Source organism: Falco punctatus, assembly GCF_963210335.1.
Source record: "Falco punctatus genome assembly, chromosome: 9".
NCBI lineage: Eukaryota > Metazoa > Chordata > Aves > Falconiformes > Falconidae > Falco > Falco punctatus.
The window spans coordinates 48019698-48038710 of NC_137589.1; the positions used below are offsets into that span (position 1 = coordinate 48019698).

At 61.2% G+C, this 19013-nt stretch overlaps 2 protein-coding genes across 14 annotated transcripts; one reads left to right on the plus strand and one right to left on the minus strand.

Annotated features, from left to right (window-relative positions):
- Positions 1–150: 150 nt before the first annotated feature.
- On the plus strand, positions 151–3677 carry EDF1 (endothelial differentiation related factor 1). The gene is made up of 5 exons (XM_080402271.1): positions 151–308; positions 456–507; positions 1585–1745; positions 2382–2475; positions 3104–3677. The coding sequence occupies exons 1-5, from the start codon at positions 231–233 to the stop codon at positions 3163–3165; spliced, it is 447 nt and encodes a 148-aa protein (XP_080258397.1). The 5' UTR covers positions 151–230; the 3' UTR covers positions 3166–3677.
- On the minus strand, positions 3278–18928 carry MAMDC4 (MAM domain containing 4). Of its 13 annotated transcripts, XM_080402163.1 has the most exons (28): positions 15030–15474; positions 14626–14799; positions 14284–14409; positions 13873–14018; positions 13646–13730; positions 13262–13390; positions 12843–12989; positions 12549–12643; positions 12140–12298; positions 11427–11511; positions 10837–10986; positions 10568–10675; positions 10243–10374; positions 9828–9958; positions 9628–9733; positions 9197–9313; positions 8832–8966; positions 8588–8718; positions 8286–8502; positions 7816–7953; positions 7583–7704; positions 7376–7466; positions 6998–7144; positions 6589–6723; positions 6186–6313; positions 5986–6100; positions 5687–5862; positions 3278–5103 (listed from the first exon to the last, which is right to left on the minus strand). In XM_080402163.1, exons 1-28 carry the CDS (start codon positions 15238–15240, stop codon positions 5056–5058), a joined length of 3684 nt encoding a protein of 1227 aa, XP_080258289.1. In that variant the 5' UTR covers positions 15241–15474; the 3' UTR covers positions 3278–5055. The 13 variants fall into 13 exon arrangements, 12 of the variants coding, with proteins under 12 accessions (XP_080258289.1, XP_080258287.1, XP_080258288.1 ...); XM_080402161.1 differs by having other exon boundaries at positions 3278–6100; positions 7583–7953; positions 10243–10986; XM_080402162.1 differs by lacking the exon at positions 8286–8502 and having other exon boundaries at positions 3278–6100; positions 7583–7953; positions 8832–9733.
- Positions 18929–19013: the final 85 nt, after the last annotated feature.

Sequence of the window (19013 nt, forward strand, 5' to 3'; positions counted from 1 at the left end):
GCGCCCGGATTGCTGTTAGGCCGAATTCCCTTGAGGACCCAGAAGTCCCGCCCGCTGCGTCGCGTCTCTCCCCGCTAATGAGAGGCCGCCTTTCCTGAAGGGCGTGCGTGCTGTCCTATCAGCGTGAGCAACGGCGGCTGGCCCCGCCTCCCGGGGCGCGGTCGTTGGGCTGTGGCCCCGGAGCGGCGGGCGCGGCCGGGACGGCGGCGGGCGGGGTCAGAGCCGGTGCCATGGCGGAGAGCGACTGGGACACGGTCACGGTGCTGCGCAAGAAGGGCCCGAGCGCGGCCCAGGCCAAGTCCAAGCAGGTCAGCGGGGGGCTGGCGGCGGAGCGGCCGGGGGCCGGGGCCTCGCGGGGCCGAGGCCCGGGCGAGCCTGCGGCCGAGGCCCGGCTGCTGTGGAGGGAGGGTTGCGGGGGGGGGCGGCGCTCACCTAGGCACGTTTACTCTCCCCAGGCGATCCTAGCGGCCCAGCGGCGTGGAGAGGACGTGGAGACCTCCAAGAAGTGTGGGTATCCCGCGGCCTGGCTCCCCAGGCAGCCGGCGGGGGGGGGTGGCAGGTGGGCCCGGCCCGGTCCCCCCAAGCGCGGGGTGGGGGCGGGGCAGAAGGCAGCACTCCCAGCTAAGTCAAAGGTCGGCCGAACTGGGGCCACACAAACCCCAGCACCACTAGGCACCCTGGAGCGCTCCCCAGTAGCCAGCTCCGAGTTTCTGGTTGCCCAGAGGCTGCACTTTGGCTAGTGTCTGCAACGATCTCGGAGGAGCTTTCACGATGGCAAAACTTAAAACTTCCAATTTTTGCAGCTAGTTTCTCCTGTTGATAACACAGGCTTAAGGAGTTCAACGTCTGCTTCTCTTCCTGTGGCGTTGCTCTTTAAAATTCCTGGGTTTCTGCCCAGTGGAAATTCTCAGGTTCTCTCACCATAGGGATGAGATTGTGATGGTTGGAAATAGATGATCCTTGAATGAGATTTAGTCAGCTTTACCAAGAGACTGAATGTCAGAAACTAATGTGAAAGAAAGGGGTCAAACTGTGACTTAAATGCTGTAACTGCGACAAAACAAATAACATGGCTTTTGAACCTTAGACTTCCAGCAAAACTAAGTATGGTTAAAGTTTACTTATAAAAAGAATCAGAAAACTGATTGAAAGCCACTTATTCATGCTACCTTATACCTGAAGCAAACATGGTTCGAGTTCAAATATTAACCCTCACACACTGTAGCACAAATGTGTGTCTGGAATGATGCTGGAATATTGTATCCTCAAGCAACAGCAAGAATTTGCCTACTTGGAGGGAAGTTTGGATGTGAAGCAGAGAAAGGCAAGAACTCTGCATGGCTGTGTTTAGACCTCAGCATTAACAGGATTAAGATAACATGTTCTCTGACAGGCAGGATCTGGTTGAGGTCAGTGCTGATGTTGACATGTTGAAATCTTGAAAGCTCCCTGGGATCCTGGGCAGCTGAGTAATGAGAAAAAAACATTTTGGTACTTTTTGGCGCAGCTCTGAGCTTGTTTTGTTTGTCCTTGGGTTGTTTGTTTGTTTTTTTTTTTTTGTTTTGTTCTTGCTTTGAATGATAGGGGCAGCAGGCCAAAACAAACAACACTTTATTACAAAGAACACTGCCAAGCTCGACCGAGAAACAGAAGAGTTGCACCATGACAGAGTTCCCCTGGAGGTGGGCAAAGTGATCCAGCAGGGCCGACAGAGCAAGGGCATGACGCAGAAGGACTTGGCTACAGTGAGTACAGCCCGGGGCCTGCTGGCCTCTGCTCCTGCTTCCTGAGGCAGGTTTAGGCACCTCAGGGAAAAGGTGAAGGTTTTTCCTATCTCCTCGTGGGCAGTTGCAGTGGGATGATATCATGAGCAAGAAGTTTGGTGAACATTGCTATCTCTGATGTCTGATCTCTAGGCAGCATTGGTTATCTAGGAAATGTTACAGGGGCTTATCTATGCAGCCCTTGGACACCTGCTTGGAGACAGGGTATTGCTGTGGCTGGTGAGCTGGTAGGAGCCTTTTTTTCCTCCCTCTCCTCCCATCAACTCAGCACTGATGTGAGTTTTTTCTACCATCTGGGCCCGATGCAGTGTTCAGAAGCTCGCTGCTGTCTTAAGGAACAGCAGTACATACCATTACTGCTCCTCCTGGGAAGCTGAGGGAAGTAGAAGCCTGTCCAGGATGGGCATCGCCATCACTGTGACATTCAAAATACTGGAGAGAGGCAATAGTGGTGGTGGGAGTGGGCCTGGAAGTAGCACTGTCTTCTGATCCTGGCATGATTAGAGGCTGTTACTTACCTGTGTGAGTACTAGGGGGCTGGTGCTGAGTGTTTGCTGTCTATGCAGCTAGTGTTTGAGATGCATCTTCTCTTTTTAGAAAATCAATGAAAAACCACAAGTTATTGCTGACTACGAATCAGGAAGAGCAATCCCCAATAACCAGGTTATGGGCAAGATCGAAAGAGCCATTGGTAAGTCAAGAAAGGAGCTTTTGAAAATAATGACAACATTTTTGTGCCTAGGAGGGATATTTTAGTTTAAATTACTTACATTTTCAGGGAAATGTAAGTCAGGGAACCGTTGCTGGCTGTAGATTATTGTGAGTGCAGTGTCATTAAGCTGTGTTCTGATAACACATCTGCTGACTGAAAACAAAACTCAGAACTCTTGTTCTCTTTCATTCTTCATCTTCATGCATGGGACCGTGCGCTGGGGACCACCCCTGCATGCTTCCCTCCCACCCTGAATCAATGAGATACCGAGACCCATGAAGGCCTGATTATACTTGGGGAAGTATCTTGCAGCCAGCAGCATTGATGTTACTCTCCCAGGCCAGTTCAGATACCGTTTCCTAGGAAGATAGCTGTCGCACAAGCAAGAATTGGAGCAGCTTTGTCTGAAACAAGGCTGGTGCTCCTGGAAACTAAAGCAGGATTCTCCCTAACTGTGGTTCCCCTGCCCTCTTTTCTTTTCTTTTTTCCTTTTTTTTTTTTTAATGTTCTCTTCCTTATAGTAAAAATTTGAGGAAATAAAGTTACCGGGTGAATGATCGAATGCTGGTGGCAGCTGATGGTGGTCATCTCCTTTGTCTTATTCCAGGCCTTAAACTCCGTGGGAAGGATATTGGAAAACCGCTGGAAACTGGCCCCAAAGGGAAATGACAACAAAGCCTCGAAATCAGTTTGTTCAGACTGATCTCGTCTGGCTGGTTCTCCTTAACCACCAGAATCTCTCTTCGTATTGCCAAGCTGAACAAGAGGGTTTCAGACTTGCTTTGGGGGGGGGAAATCTGCCGAATCTGTACCTGCTGTAAAAAGGCAACCTTAAAGAAGCGATTTTCCTGATTTTGTTTTTCCTTCCTCCTTTCCAGAGATTGAGGAACTAAACCCAAAAAAATACTGCATCTGATTTGCCAGAAAACATGTGCATCTTGGTGTTTAGAAGCAGCTAATGTTAAGACACTTGGGGTGGTCTGAAATGTGGTCATTTAATTGAAACAACTTGGGGGATGGGTGGGATATATTATATATGAATAATTTGGGAGAGTTGGGGCTTGGTCAGTGTCTGCATTTGAAATGATGACTCAGTCACTGCATCTCAATGACATTTTTGTTTGTTCCTTCCAGCCTGTTTTAAAGAGATCTATAATAAAGTTTGATACCCTTCAGTTGCACAGGGTAGTTGCTGCGTGTTTACCAGCTGGTAGTAAATTTTGGTTGGGCATGACTGGAGCTGCAGCACCCTCTTCGTTCTGGAAGCATAATTAATGGGACTAACCGGAATGTCTGGGGTAACGGCCGTGCTGTCACAGCCTTCCTGGCTGCTCTGCTCCTTTCCCTGTCAGTGAGCACTGCAGCTCTGGCTTGTAGCCCAGAGATGAAATCAATACTGTGGGTTTATCCTGTGTGGAGGTGAGTGGAGTCTGTCGAGTTTTACAGAGCAAGGCAGATGCAGAGACACTCAGTTGGGCAATTGATAGGAAGCCTGAGCCCTCCTTATCTCTCTCCTCTGCCCTTACCCAGCTCCCACGAGCTCAGCCGGGCACTGCCAGGGCAGTGCTGTGGTGGAGTTTGATGTGACTGTGGCATAACTTAAGTGGGACAGAGCTGGAGGGAGAGCTGTCTGCAGCAGGGTGAGAGGAAAAACGGGTTTCAGTCACAAGCTGGGAAAGCAGGACACCCCGCTCCCCTCCGGACAAGCTTGGGGTTGAGGACAGGAGGATCCCTGATGGACTGCTCACCTGCACGCAGGCTGAACCGGTCGGTCTGCTGTTGAACTTGGGTGGCATGTTTGGCCATGGGCTACTTAGGACTTGCACAGTATTAAATTTTAAGTTTTGAAAGCTAGTGGGGAAAGGGAGGTGGCCTGGGTGCAGCTGTGGGCGCCCAGGTCCTGAGCCCACCCAGCCTGTGCCTAGGAGCGTATTTCTTTTTCCCAACAACAACTAAACGCAAATTGCAGCAGGGTCAGGGCTGCTCTCTGCTCTGGGGTGAGCTGCATGGTGACCCCTGCTCTGTCTCCCACCCTCCCCAGCCCCCCTCCTCCAAAACCAGCAGAAGCACTGGGCTTCCTCCCCACGGTGGCTCTGTGCACTGGGAGCTTTTGTGCTTAATCCTGAGTGTGGGAAGGGTGTGCTCGTACCCCACGCAGCACCCACTGACCTGCCCAGCCTGGAGGGAGGCCAGGACTCTGCACTTCACCCCCTTCCACAGCCAGGACCCTGCTCAGATGAGGATGGTCGCTGCAAGCAACTCCTGCTGACAGCGCCTGTCAAAGCACAGGCAGGTCACTATGGCTTGGAGCAGAAAGTTCATGTTACAAAAGACAAACAAACAAAAAAAAAGCTTTTCCCGAGTGCTTGGAGGTAGTGGAGGCAGCGGCACGTCCCTCTGTGGGGCCAGCACCCCGGGGGTGAGTGCCTGCAGCAGCTCCCCAGTGTTGGATGCTGTGAACCGGAGGCAGCTGCTAGAGTGTGAGGTCTTGCTGGAGGGGTGCCCTGCCTTGTGTGTGCCCTGCGGGCATGAGTAGGCAGTTAATGCTGCTGGCTGGTTTCAATCCTCATCCCCCTCTTTTGGCACTGAAGAGATAATGACCTTGTCCTGTAAAGAAAGGTGAACGAGAATCGGTTACAATCAGCATAGGCTGTGTCTAATTTGAAGAATGCAAGGACTTCTTCCAGGCTGCAGAGGGGAGAACCCGTGTGCCAGCCCACTGTGACCCCAGTAGAGGAACCAAACCCCACAGCACGCTTAGGGGGCTCCACAGCCTCTTTTGGGGTCAGTCCTGGGGCTGGTGGATCTGCTGCGGACTATGTGGCACCAAACCTGTTGAAGGAAACTGTAACTTAAACTGCCTCTCCCATTTTTGAGTTAGGGGCTTGAAGAGGATGAGCAACGTTTGCGCGGCTCGCTCCCTGCAGGGCTCGGGGGGAGGAGGATCGCAACCTCAGCTTTTTCTGGAGCAACTACCTGATGGCAGCAGCAGCGTTTCTAGGTCAGTCTTACAGCTGGGGATCACTCGTTTGCCAGCAACCAGATAAGAGGCAGAGCCCTTTGCACCTCCTTGATGTGTTGGCAGAGTGCAGGCTCAGAGGGAGCCTTCTGGGATTTGCTGAGCTTCTAGGAAAATGCTGTTTTGGCGCAGTTGGGGGCAAGCAGGACAGCCTTTCACCCCTGCCCTTACATCTCGAAAAGTGATGTTGTCAAAGCCCTGGGGAGTGTTGCTCTCTGCCAGTGTCCTGCTCGCCAGCCCTCGCTGCTTCAGCCAGTACCGGCCTCCAGCAGCCACCAGCGCCAGGATGATGATGGCCAGGAGAAGACCGAGTGCCACCTCTACCACAAGGCTGCTGGAGGATTTCTCTGTAGGGAGAAGGGATGCTGCTAGGCTTGACCAACCACCCAGGAGAGCTGGCTCCAGCACAACCTTGGCACCAGCACCCTGAGCACCAGCTTGACCTTTCACAGCCAGAACGAGCCCTGCACCTTCCATTGGCACCTCCAGGCTGGAATGACAGCCCTCCCTGGCGCTGTACACAATGTCATCCAGTGCCACCGTCCCCTCCATTGGCCACCTCCGTGCAGTGATCTCAAAGATGATCTGTGGGGGAAGATGGGATCTGGGGGGCTGATGCATGGTGAGGACACCCTGCGCGCCCAGAGGGCACACTGCACCCTGTGCTCACCTGGAACTCGCTGGGGCTCCGCACAGGCACCACAGCGCCCTGCCAGCCCCGGCTCTGATGCCCCACCATGCTCCACACCGTGCGCTGCCCTGCCACGCTGTGCAGCATCACCCGCAGCTCCCCGCAGGCTGCAGTGTGGGGGAACACAGGTGCCACAGCATCAATGACCACCTGGAGCCCCCCCGAGAGCCACCGTGCCCTCCCGGCTGTGCCATCCTCCGCTGGGATGGCAGCACCCAGCAGGAATGGCACATCCCCAGCGGCCAGCTGGAGCTGAACCAGTGTCTACGGTCCCATGGGTGGGGAGGGGGTTTGCAGCTCCTGGCTGAGCCCCCCCATACCCACTGGGGCTCATGACACACTCCCTGGGGACAGCACCTGCTCCCTGCCTGGCAGTGCTTACAGAGGTGCTCTGGGATGTCCATGTGGTACCAGAACCGCAGGCAGGAGTCGGCAGCAGCAGGCAGGTGCTGGCTTTCCAGCCAGGCACTGGTGCCCCCGGGGCCCAGCACACTGGTGTCGAAGTGCACGTAGTGACCTGGGCAGGGACACAGCACAGGGTGTTCCCCAGTTCTGCAGCCCACCCTGCTCCCCAAAACACCCAGAGCAATGGCTGGAGGAATGCACCCCCCCAGCCACACTCCTCACGGCCTTTGGGACCGAGCTGTCCATCTCGGGCAAGGAGGGGTAGGGGCTGCTGTGGAGCCAGGCCCCCCAGGACGTGCTGGGGGGGATATTCACAGGTGACCCCCAGGTCCTCTTGCTCACTCCAGCCATGCCAGGGTGACCTGGGATGGATGGGTGTCTCCTACCATTCCTTGTGCCCAGGGTGTGATCCTGCTCGGGGCCAGGGTACTTGGTGAGGGGGACCCCGCTTTTCCAGCCCCAGGCGAAGCTGTGCAGGCGGGGGTCCGAGGGGCTGGTCCAGCCACACATATCCCGCTCGAAGTCACAGGATGCTGGGAGTAAAGAGGGGGCTGTGACGCACCCAGCGCTGCAAGCACCCACCGCTCTGCGCTGGGAGACCCCGGCCCCCTTCCCCACCGCCCCCAGCTTTGGGCCAGGCCAGGCTCAGGACAGAGCCATGATGGATGGGACAGGCTGTCCCCATTCCCACAGCTGCGTGCCCCCATGGGGTGCTCCAGCCCACCCTGTCCAGCCCACTGTGCCCCCGCGACGTGGGCTCTCACCTGGCTCAGGGCAGGCTCCGTCCGACACATGCAGGTCATCCAGTGCAATGTACCCATGGTCACCCCCAGCTCCCACCACCTCAAATATCACCTGCCGGAGGGGTGGGCAGGGGGGTATGCTGAGGCTGGCAGCTGCCACACCCCCCTTGTCATCCCCAGCCTGTCCCCCCGCTGCTGCAAGGTCCCCAGCACCCTGCCCCATCTCACCTGCCAGTCCCCATCCGGCAGGACGGTGACATGGCTGCGGTGCCAGGCGTACCCCTCCCCGGCGCTCACGCTCATCACCTTCCTCCGCACCCCGCTCTGCTCCACGGAGACCCCGAGGGAGCCTGTCCAGGGCACCCACCGTGGAGGGGGGGGGTCCAGAGCCATGCCATGCAGGACCCCCACCCATCTGGAGGTGCCCCCAGGGCCAGCCTCAGGGGGGTCCCGGTGCTCACCTGGGGTCCCGGCACTCAGCTGGTACCAGAAGGCCAGGCACTGGGCGGGCATGGAGGACTGGTAGGGCTGGGAGATGAGGGCAGCTATGTCCCCTGCAGGCAGGGAGCCCCTGTCCATGCTCACCACCATGTAATGGCCTGGGAGAGAGAAGCCGCTGTGCCATGAGCTTCTGTGCCACGGTGCCCCAGGGTGGGCACCAGGGGACCACTGGGGCTGGGGATCCCACCCCTGTTGGGGATCTCTGGGTCTTGGAAACTCTGGGTCTAGGCAGCCCTGTAGAGCAGTGCCCTCCGCACGTCCTGGGCAGGGCAGGCAGGGAGGGCAGGCAGGGCAGGCAGGGCAGGCAGGGAGGGCAGAGAGGGCACAGGGCAGGCAGGGAGGGCTGGTGTGAAGGCCAGAAGGGCACTCAGGGCAGGCAGGGCAGGCAGCAGGGCTCCCCCAGAGCCCCAGGAAGCCGTGTCCCCGATACCTGTGGCAGTGCCAGTGCTGTGGTCAGCCGGGGGGCCGGCAGTGGTGCCGGTGCCATTGCTCTGCCGCAGCCAGGTGCGCTGCCCGCTGGCCACCAGCCCGCAGGCATCCGCCTCAAAGGAGCAGGAGAGCTCAGCCCCGCAGGGCCCCGCTGTCAGCGCCAGGTCATCCAGCGCCATGTCCCCCAGGAACCCATCCCGCAGTGCCTCGAAGGCCACCTGCCACCGAGGCAGCGGTGTCAGCTGGCCCCATGCCCCATACCTGGGCGCATGGGGGGGGGGGACGGGGACACCCGGTTCTCACCCGGTACCGCTGCTGGCCCGTGGCAGGCAGCATCGCCCGTCCTCGGTGCCAGACGCTGCCGTGGGTCCCCCGCTGAGTCCATAGCACCATCTCCTCTGCTCCCTCCAGCCGCAGTTTCAGGTTCAGGGTGCCTGGGCAAGGGGAGCATCAGGCAGCCATCCTGCACGCCTCGGGGACCCTGCTGTCCCCAGGGGAGGAGAGCCTGGCTGAGGCATCCCCTGGAGGATACCACAGGGCTACATACCAATCTGCGGGCCGGCCAGACGGTACCAGAAGGAGAGGCAGCGCGGGGTGGTGGCGGGCTCCTGGGGGTAGGTGACAAGCTGTGCCCGCTGCCCGCAGCTCCCTGGCGCAGAGGGGTCCACAGCCAAGAAGTAGCCTGCGTGTCAGGGACAGCCAGGGTGGAGGAGACATGGACAGGGGTGCTCTGAGCTGCACCTGCCTCCCCTGCACCCTGGTCCTGGATCTGGGTGTCCCCCGGCTGCCCCGGCCAAGCTCGACCCATGGGCATGGGGCTGCCTGGAGTGCGTGTGGCACGTCCCAGCCCTGGGGACAGGAGGCTGTGGGGTGCCCTGGGCTGTCTCCCCAGGAGATGAGCCAGCTCCTTACCTGAGCCAGTGGTGTGGTCGGAGCCCTGCCCCTGCCCCGTGCTGCGGACCCATCCGAAGTCACTGGACCGATCCTGGTACCAGCCACACATGCCCCTCTCAAAGTTGCAGGACAACTCTGGCCGGAGAGAGGTGATGGTGGTGAGGGAGTGGGGACAAGGCACCCCAAAAGCAAATAGGTCCCCCCAACTCCCCTTTCTCTCTGGTTCCACACCCCACTCCCCAGGTTCACCCCATGCGGGGTCCCGGGGCAGGATGCATGCTTGGCCCCAGCCCCAGAGCTTCTGCACCACAGTTCTGTCCCTGGGCTGGGGACAGGGTGACAGCCATCAGACAGCTCCCATGAGAGCATCATCCATTTCTGCTGGTGAGGGGGCCAATATCCCCTCCTGCCTGCAGCCGCCCTCCCTGCCCTCATGCCCCTGGCCGTACCTGTGGCTCCCGGTGGCACCACACTGGGGTGGCACTGCAAGAACGTCACGTTGTCGATGGCAGCACTCTCGGAGTCCTGCAGATCCACCAGCGCCAGCAGCTCGACCTGGGGGCAGCACGGCAGTGGCGGTGAGCCCAGGCAGCGCTGGCACTGCCCTGCCAGCAGCCAGCCGAGCTGGTCCCCGTGCCCCTGGCTGCACCTGGAAGGGTCGGGTCCTCTCTCCCAGTGGGACACGGACACGTCCCTTGGCTGTGCCATCGTGCCCCTGCACGTGCCAGGCCAGGTGGGTGGTACCAGTGGTGTGATCCATGACACTGACGGCAAGGAAGCCTGGGACGAGAGGTGGTGCAGAGTCCGTGGGCACTGGCACCCCCGGGCCACCCCCTGGGAGCTGCCCCAGGGCCCAGAACCCACCCACAGTCACAGGGGACAGGGATGGGGACACTCTGGCTCCAGGATGGCGTGAGGGGGCAGAGTGAGGCTGGGGGCAGCAAAGGCAGGTGTGGGGGGCTCTGCCCCATGACATGGTGGAGTAGGGAGCGGGCAGGGCACCCCGGGGTGAGCAGAGGGGACACGGAGCAGGCAGGGCACCCCAGGATGAGCAGGGGGCTTACCTTGGGGGCTGCTGCGCATGCGGTAGCTCATCTCCATGGCACAGGCGGGGCTGGAAGGACCCAGCACAGGCGTGCGTGCCTTCGCAGCAGCCACCATTTGTCCTTCTCCTGCCTGGACGGCCAGGAAAGCTCCTGGGCACAGAAACACTGAGAGGTCGGGGCAGGGGTCCTGCATCCCTGGCAGCACCCCCAGCCCAACACCCTGCCCAGGCATCACCCCCACCCATCCACCCAGTCCAGGTGTGAGCGGGGGGACCCTGCACCCTGGATGCTCCGCGGTGCTGGGGACCAGAAAGCACCATCTTGGCGGTAGGAGCAGCCTCACCTGTGAGGCCGTTGTCGGTGGGCTCGGTGCCGCGCTGCAAGCCCCAGCGCAGCTGCCCCACGCTGACGTCGTGCCAGCCCCCGGCCCCCATCTCGAAGGTGGTTGCTCCTGCAAAAGCCCAGGCTCAGCCCCACCAGGACACCAGGCTTCCCAGGGGCTGCGCGGGCACCCGTGTCCCCCAGCTGTGCCAGCCAAGGGGTGCCCGGGTCCCCTCTGCTGCCTGCGCCACTCCACCCCCGGGAAGCCCGTAGCCCATCCGTGGCTCTCACCGCAGCGCTTCTCATCAGAGCCGTCGGCGCACGTCTCGGCGAAGTCACAGACCAGCTCTGCGCTGATGCAGCCCCCGCTGTCGCAGGCCACCTCCCCAGCTGTGCAGGGGCCAGCACCTGCCCGACTCGGCAGCGTTGTTGAAAGCTTCTCTGATGACAAAACAGCCCGAGATGGACAGCGACGGTGAGAGGGCCTGGCATCATCATCATCACCCCCCCTTCAAGCTGTGGTCCCCTGTCCCTGAGCATCTCCCTGGCTCGCCATTTCCTCCAGCCCCTGCCCTGCCTGCTGCCACCAAACGAAGGGGACCAAAAGTGTCAGTGAGAGCTGCATGTGTGACATGGCTCGGGCAGGAGGTTTTAGCACAAGGGCTGGACTGTCACAGCTGCAGGACGAGGACAGCCGGCAACCCAGTCTGTGAGCCCCAGGCGAGCGCTTGCCATGCTGTGCCCAGGATGGTCACCATGATGAGCAGATGGACAGGCAGACCCTGCGGTGTGTCCTTTGGGGATGGTGTCATGGGCACAAGACACCTGGGGACCGCTGCCTGCCCCCAAGCAGGGATGGGGACAGCCATCCTCTGGCTCACCCTGTGCCCGCACGCAGCCTGGAGACAAGATCAAGTCATCGATGGCCACGGTCCCTGCGCTGCCGGCCACCCCCTCGATCAGCACCTGCAAGGAAGCACCACGCCAGCAACGTCAGCATGGGGTCTTGCACAGTATGGAGGGGCTGGGCAATGGTGCTGGGCACAGGGGAATTCAGCTGCTGTGATCGGCTGACGCGTGCTTCCCCCCCAGGAAGGGACTTGCTGGGAGCAGGGGCGATGCTGCAGCTGGAAGGTGATGCCAGGGTGGGTTGGCACGGCCATGGTGGGCTTGGGGTGATGGTGCTGCCCCTGCACACAGTCACAGCCTGCGGTTGCCCAGGGGTGGTGTTGGGGTGCCATCAGGGTGCCCTCCAGGGCCAGCTGGGAGGGGACTGTCCCCTCCCAGCTGTTGTGTTGTTGGCCATGGGAGACAGCGGACCGGACGGTGCAAAGGCATGGGGTGACATGGGATGGATGAAGACACCCCAGTCCCGCTCCCTTCCAAGTGGGGTGGTCCCAGAGTCGTGGGGGCTGGTAGGGGGATTTAGGGGTGTGGGCACAGGGACATGAGGGCGGTACACACCAGCACCAGAGGCTCAACTCTGGTGTCTGGTTCCCAGTTCAACCCCAGTCCTATGGGTGCATATGGGGGGTGGCCCTGTGCCCCTCACCCCACAGGCAGCCCCGCTTGTCCCAGCATGGCGCCAGCCCACCTTGAAGATCCCTGTCATGTTGAAGTCCACTCTCTCCCGGACCCAGCAGCTGCCCAGGTCCCCCATCCTCTCCCTCACCAAGTGCTTGGTGGAGCCGGTCACGTAGGAGATGTTGAGGCTGCTGGTGGCTGAGCCGTGCAGGTGGTAGTACAGCACAAGCTGAGGATGAGAAAGGGTCTGAGCAAGCCCTGAAGCCCCAGGGCAGGGCATGCAGCCCCCCAACACCCCATGGCATGGCTGCCACCCCGTGGGGTGCTCACAAAGGTGGGGCTGGAGGAGCTCAGAGCTCCCAATGGGCACCAGAGGTACCACCAAACCACCTCCCCAAACCTGCTGCCCATCCCCAGCAAAGGGCCAGCCACAGCCCCATCCCCTGCCACCGCGGCATGGGGTCCCAGCCGTGACTCACCGAGCAGGAGTTGGTGGCCTGGAAAGTGGGGCTGCTGAGCCGTGCCGTGCCGCTGGCTCCCGTGGCTGAGGTGCTGCGCACGTGGAGAAAAAAACCTGCAGGAGACACCAGGAAGGGGCTGAGTGGTGCTGGGCTGGGCATGTGGGTGCAAGACACTGTTTTCCCAGTAGAGCCTTAAGCTGAGCCCAGGCACGTATCACCCCAGGGGCTGGAGGGCACATCTGCCCCGGGGCCAGTGATGCCCCAGGGACCTGCGGGGGGGCTCCCCTGGGGTGCTGGTGCCCAGCCGCGTACCTGCCCTGCTGTTATTACTGTGGTCCCGGGTGGGGATGCCGTACGCGGTCCCCAGGTTCAGGCTTGTGTTCCTCTCCCATGCTGGCTGCCCGACCTCAGCCTCCCAGCTGCAGAGATTTTGCTCAAAGGAGCAGAAAGTGAAGGACTCTGTGGGAGGGAGGGCAGAGTGACCCAGGAACTGGGGGTGCCGGCCCACCTCCCGACAGAGAGGTCCCTGCAATGGGCTGGGCTGATGCCACCCCTCTGCAAACCCCTGGGGGTGAATCTGCCCCTCTGGCTGCACAGCTGTGGGGCAGAGCTGGGGTGACCCCTGCCAGCCCCACAGCCTGGCTGTGCTCCACCAGGGCAGACCCTCAGCTTGTTTGTGCAGCCAGGGGGCTGGTGGGCAGGACCCCCTCCCTGGGGCCAGGGGTGCTCACTGCACAGTGTCGCATTCTCGTCTGAGCCGTCCCCGCAGTCGTCGGTGCCATCACAGAAGCGGTGCTGGGCCAGGCAGGACCCCCGGTCACAGCGGCTCTCCTCCGGCCTGCAGACCTGCTGCCGAGGCTCTGGGGTGGTGGGACATCCCATCAGCAAATGGCTGGCCCCACAGGGACCCGAGCACATGTTGCCCCCCCCCCCACATCCCTCCATGGGGTTGCTCAAGGGGACAGGCTTTCACTGTCTGCCCCATGCCCTGGCCAGGGCAAGGTGCCCCAGACACAGCTGGTGGCAGAAGAGCTTTCCTGGGGTGCAAAGCCCAAACTGATTCCCCCCTGCAAGGGTCCCAGCTCATATCTCATCCCAGTGGGTGTGGGACTCACCCTGCAAGCCACAGTTCCTGAAGACGATGTCGTCAAGCACCAGCTCTGCCTCGCGTGAGGGTGGTTGTGTCAGGGAGAAGAAAAGCTGCCGATGAGAGGGTGGGGATGGCATGAGCTGAGCATCTGCCTGACCTTCCTGGGCATCCTTGGCTCCCAGCACATCACCTGGCTCCTCTGGCCCTGGCTCACAGGGACAGCGCCCAGGTACCAACACTGCCCTGTCTCACCTGGAACTGCTGTACAATCCGGCCCGGGTAGGCGACCAGCTGGTGCCAGCCCTCGCCTCCGCGCTCAGGGCTCTGCCACAGCCCCACCACCTCGTCCCCATATGCCATGGTCAGACGCAGCACTGGCCACTCTGTCTGGCTGAGCCCTGCAGGGAGCCCCAAAACGTGGCCCTTGGCACTGGGCATCCCGAGGTACCCACAGGGGTGAACCGAGCCTTGCCAGCTCTGGGGACCAGGGCCGGGACCCCTGGGTCCCACCAGCTCTGCTTGTGGAGCATGGAAGACCAAGCAGGATGGCAAGGACCCATCTCGTGGTGCCAGTGGCCCTGTCCCCCCTCCATTGCCCCCCATCGTCGCTTGCTCGTGCCTGGCACCTCGAGACCCACCCATTCCCACCATGGGTGCCCTCACCGCTTCCCGAGAGGTGGTACCAGGCCCTGATCTCACACGTGGCAGCTGCTTCCCGCATCACTGGTGACCTGAGCCAGGCTGTGGCCATAGTCTTTGCCGTGGGGGACACGGTCAGCATGAACCACCCTGGGGAGGGCAGAGAGCAGAGCAGGGGCTGCAGCCCCATGGAATGGCACTGGAGCCATGGCCGGCACGGCTCCTGCCCCACCATGGGTCTGCTCCGTCCCCTGCGCCCTACAAGGATGGGTGCCCTGGCAACCCAGTTTCAGGGCACACATGGGCCAGAAGCGTGATGCTGTGGGCGCCTAGAGCCTGCTCACCAGCCGAGCACCTTCTGCTTACCCAAGTCAGTGCCCAGGGTATGGTCTGAGTGGGGTCCCCTGCCCCACAGGGCCAGGCTGGCCCGGCCCCGCACCCATCTGTAAGTCGAGGTGCTCACGTCCTGCCAGCCACAGTTGCCTTCCTCGAAATCACAGGTGAAGGGGGTGCCCAGCGCTGCTGAGCCCCGCAGGTACCCTGAGGGCAGGTGGAGGGGGCATCAGGGCAGGGTTGAGTCTCCCCTGGAGACCTGCACCTGCCTCAGGGACCCCCGCTCCCACACTGGGGATCTGCACCCACCCTGGACACCAGCAGCCACCCCAGGGACCTTCACCCACAGTGCCCCCAGCTCCATCGCCTGCTCTCACCCCGGGAGCAGGAGCAGGGTCAGGGAGTGGGGCTAGGGGCTGAGGCGGCCGGGCACCCACCACACTGATTCTCGTCGGAGCAGTTGCTGCAGTTGCAGACGAAGTCACAGAGCTGCCTGGCCGAGCTGCTGCAGCTGCTGGTGACCACAGACCCTCTGGAGAGGATGGTCCTGGCTACCAGAGAGACAATGGGGCTGAAAACCCCGCGAGGATCCGGGCATGGTGTGTGCCCAGAGCAGGTGACAGAGGACACGTGACCTGCAGGTGACATTTGTCCGGGCTCCCCAGTTTGGGAGCCTGCTGGGGGAGTGCTGAGCTCTTAGTGGCATCCTTCCTTGGACAGGACCCTGTGGCACCGTGCCAGCCCCCCACACCTCCCACTTGCCATCTCCCCACTCCCACACACCCCTGGGGTGCCAGAGCCCGCTGGGGCTGGGGCACTGACCCTCCAGCCTGGGATCTGACACCCCTGCTCCAAGTCTAAGTCTCAGCCCCCCCCCCCCCCCCCCCCATTTTGGGAGAAACAGGAAAATCCGTGCGTTTTCCTTCCCACGCCGAGCAAAGCCGTTGGCAATAGCCACCCCACCGCTGCCTGCTCCGGCGCTCGCCTGGCCTGGGGAACCCTGTGCTGACCTTCACCAGCGGAGCGCGGGGCAGGTTTTGTTGGGCTCTATCTGCTCCAGCCCCCCCCCCCCCCCCCCCCCCCCCGGAGCTGGGGGAAGCAGCGATCCCCACGGGAGCCCACACCAGGGAGGGATGGAGCAGAGCAGCCGGCCCCACGGCCCCTTCCCTCCCCACCGCATGACGGACCCCCGCCTTGGCAGAGCTCACCCAGCAGCAGCAGGAGGGTGAGCACTGCCTGTCCCGCCATCTCAGCTTCAGTAAAATCGGAGGCACGGGGCCGGCGTGGGAGGCCACACCGTCAGCCCGGAGCTGGAATCTGCTCCCCAGGACCTGCTCCGTGCTGGACTTAGCCCCGCCGTTATCTGCTCCCCAGCGTCGGCAGCGGGCTTTATGGCCAGGCGGTTCGCCAGGCTGGGACATTACCCAGTCACCCACCATCCCCCCTTCCCAGCACTGCTGCCCGTATCGCAGGTGGCCAGCTGGCAGCTGCGTGTCCCCGGGAGACCTTTGGCTCTTTTTTCCCCACTGAACCCCTGTTCTTCAGCCTCCCTTTTCCAGGCGGGACAAGCTGCTGGGTGCTGCTTTGACCGGGACGGGGCCAGATGGCACAGTCTGGTGGCACACACCGGCTCTGCAAGTGAAAAGTCTTCTTGCCGAGCTGGCAATGCTGCCAGCCGCCTGGGCTGTGCCGTGGCTGAGCACAGGACGAAACAGCCCCTAAGCACAAGGAGCAAGTCACAGGCTGGCAGCAGGGTGCACCCTGGCCAGGGAGGGCGGTGGGAACGGGGTGCAAAGACCGACCCCAAGGCAGGAAAGGTGTAAATGGCTCGTGGTGCACCCATGGTGAGGCGCGGCAGGCAGGGACCAAGGAGGTTTAGCCATAAAAATGCTGGGGCTTTGAATTCAGAACAAAACTTTGTCTGGAGACTTGGGACCGGCTGAGAGAGGAGGCAGGGACAGGCAGGAGGAGTGTCCCAACCCATCGCAGCACCCAGCTGAACTGGCCTTGCACAGCCCAGCCTCAGGGACCGATGGCAGGCAGGAGCAGGGTCTCAGCCTGCCCACCCTGGCAGCCCTGAGTGCCCAGGTCAGCGCAGAGCCTGGCAGGCTGCCAGCAGCCTCCCTCCAGCCCTTCCCCTCTTCCCAGCCAGCAGCCTCCAGCCCTGGGGACCCAGAGGTGCCACCAGCTCCTAGGAGCCTGCCCTCACCCCCACTTGCATTGCCCTGTCCTCCAGGAGCATCGGGGCCACCCACCTTATGACTGCCACAGGGTGAAGGGGCACAGCTCCGACTCGCTCCTGGGGCAGAACAACCTGGAGGAGGCCCAGGAAGGGTTGTCCAGCCTAGAAGGAGCCATCACTCGGCAGCCAGATCCCTGCACAGCACCACAGGAATTGCAAAATGGTGATGGCAACCGCTGCCCTGCCTCAGTTTCCCCACCTGGGCAGGGGGTGCTGCTGCCAGGGCTTGTGTGGGGCTGACATCGCCCTGCTGCCTTCGCTGCCAGCCGGCAGGACCTGTGCCTGGAGACGGGCCCCTGCTGCTGAAGGCTGACCCTGGAGGTCTCTCCCCTCCTCGCTGATGGCCTTGGACCACAGACTGCAGCGCGATTGCATCAGGCGCAGTAAAACACAGGGTTCAGCTCCTTCCCCCAGCATAAGCCAGGACAGGTGGAACCCAGCAACCCTGTGCCCTCCCAGGCTGGGCGTCCTGGGGCCAGCAGCACCCCCAGGCAGGAGCCCTGCCCTTCCCCTGCTGCCTGGACACCTGGCAGGCACCAAGCTGACCCAGAGCCATGGTCTCCAGCAAAGCAGCCACCAGGCTCCTGCATGCCGTAGGCAGAGCATCTCCAGGTCTGATCCCTCCCCTCTGCGCTGGGGAGACACAGGGGGATGCTGACCCCCCCCTGCTAGAGACGTGGGCACGCTGGAGATCTAGCTAGCAGCTGTGATGATCATGAAGAGACTGGGCTTCCCATGAGAGAGGTTGAGAGCGCCGGGGTGGCTCAGTCTGGAGAAGGGAAGGTGCAGGGGGATGTCCCCTGTGTGTATAAAGACCTGACAGGTGGGAGCGGAGAGGAGCCAAGCATCTTCTGAGCAGCAAGTGACCCGAACGGGCAAGAGAAAACAATGAAGCAAGAACAAAAAATGCTGCTTAATCTTAAGAAAAACCTTTTTCCTGTGAGGATCATCAAAATCAGAGGGGTCCACATCTGCGCAGATGCTCAAACACTACCTGGCCACAGCCCCGAGCAACCTGCTGTGGCCAGGGGATGGACTGGCCACATCCAGAGGTGACTCCACAGTTGGTGATTCAGTGACTCGAAGGGAAGCCGTGCTCCTCCCCGTGACCAACACCAAGGCACCCAGACCCCACCGAACGGCCCCCAGCACTCAGTGCACACACGGCTGTTGGGTGACACTCACCTTGGAGGTCTCGGCACAGCAGTTATTTTTCTAGAGTGGGCCCAGTGCAACATTGTGCATGTCCTGGGCACCTGGGTTTAGCCCCTTTTCTTCCCCCTCCGCCACCTCACAAGGCTGGTGGGCGCCATCCTCCGCAAGAGACACAGCTCCAGCCCCAAGCTATCAGCTGGGCAGCGGGTCCTGCACCCCCAGCCTAGCGCATGGAGCTCATCCTCACCCAGCACGATCTACCTCTTCGAGTTTAGGGCTGGACATCAGGCACAGGGGCTGAGCTTCAGCAGGTCATGCTAACCCTGCATGGCTCCGGGCACAGAGGAACAGTCTCCTGTCTAGGTAGCCCACATCCCCGACGGCAAGAGGGGAAGGCAGGAAGGTAGCAGCAGGCAAAGCATCCAGACAGGAGCTGGGGGCACACAGAATTGTAGCACTGTTCTATGAGGTGAGAACAGTGTGGTTCCTCCAGCCCCAGCCCCAGCCCTGTATGGCACAGCAACTGAGCTGTCCACCCCGCCAACCTGACCTGCACATCTCCCTCGAGCTCTCCTGCCACCGAAGGCCCCAGCACCTTTTCCCAGTCTCACTGGGAGTGCAAGCAGGGTCCCCCTGAAATGCTGAGGGACCAGGAGCGAGTCCTGGCTGTTCGGAGGGCTGAAGTCAAGGAGGATGCTTGACCTCAAGGCATGACCACGTGCCAGGCTGGGAACAGGCATGTTCTTCCAAACCACACTCCCAGGCAGCTCATCTTCCTCGCAGCAGGAGAAGAGGGTGGTCCTTCCCCTGGGACCACCCTGCCCTTCCTTCTGCCAGGCATGCAACCCATCACTTTCTCTTCAGCCCTTCCCCACACTAATCCTGACACACCTTCTGCTGTCCCCACCCCAGACCCTGCCAGCTCCAGGCTCAGCATCCCCCCGCCCCCCAAGAGGCTGGAACCCCAAGGGGGTCACTCCCACTGACTTGGGGGAAGGAGCAGACCAAGCCATGACATGAACGT

Coding starts and splice junctions, on each gene's coding strand:
- EDF1 (XM_080402271.1), top strand. CDS start 231: ATGGCGGAGAGCGACTGGGACACGGTCACGGTGCTGCGCAAGAAGGGC. Junction 508..1,584: donor CGTGGAGACCTCCAAGAAGT/GTGGGTATCCCG, acceptor TTTGAATGATAG/GGGCAGCAGGCCAAAACAAA. Junction 1,746..2,381: donor CGCAGAAGGACTTGGCTACA/GTGAGTACAGCC, acceptor TTCTCTTTTTAG/AAAATCAATGAAAAACCACA.
- MAMDC4 (XM_080402160.1), bottom strand. CDS start 15,240: ATGTCACCTGCAGGTCACGTGTCCTCTGTCACCTGCTCTGGGCACACA. Junction 9,959..10,242: donor CATGCGCAGCAGCCCCCAAG/GTAAGCCCCCTG, acceptor CTCTCGTCCCAG/GCTTCCTTGCCGTCAGTGTC. Junction 7,467..7,582: donor TGCCGGATGGGGACTGGCAG/GTGAGATGGGGC, acceptor CCCCTCCGGCAG/GTGATATTTGAGGTGGTGGG.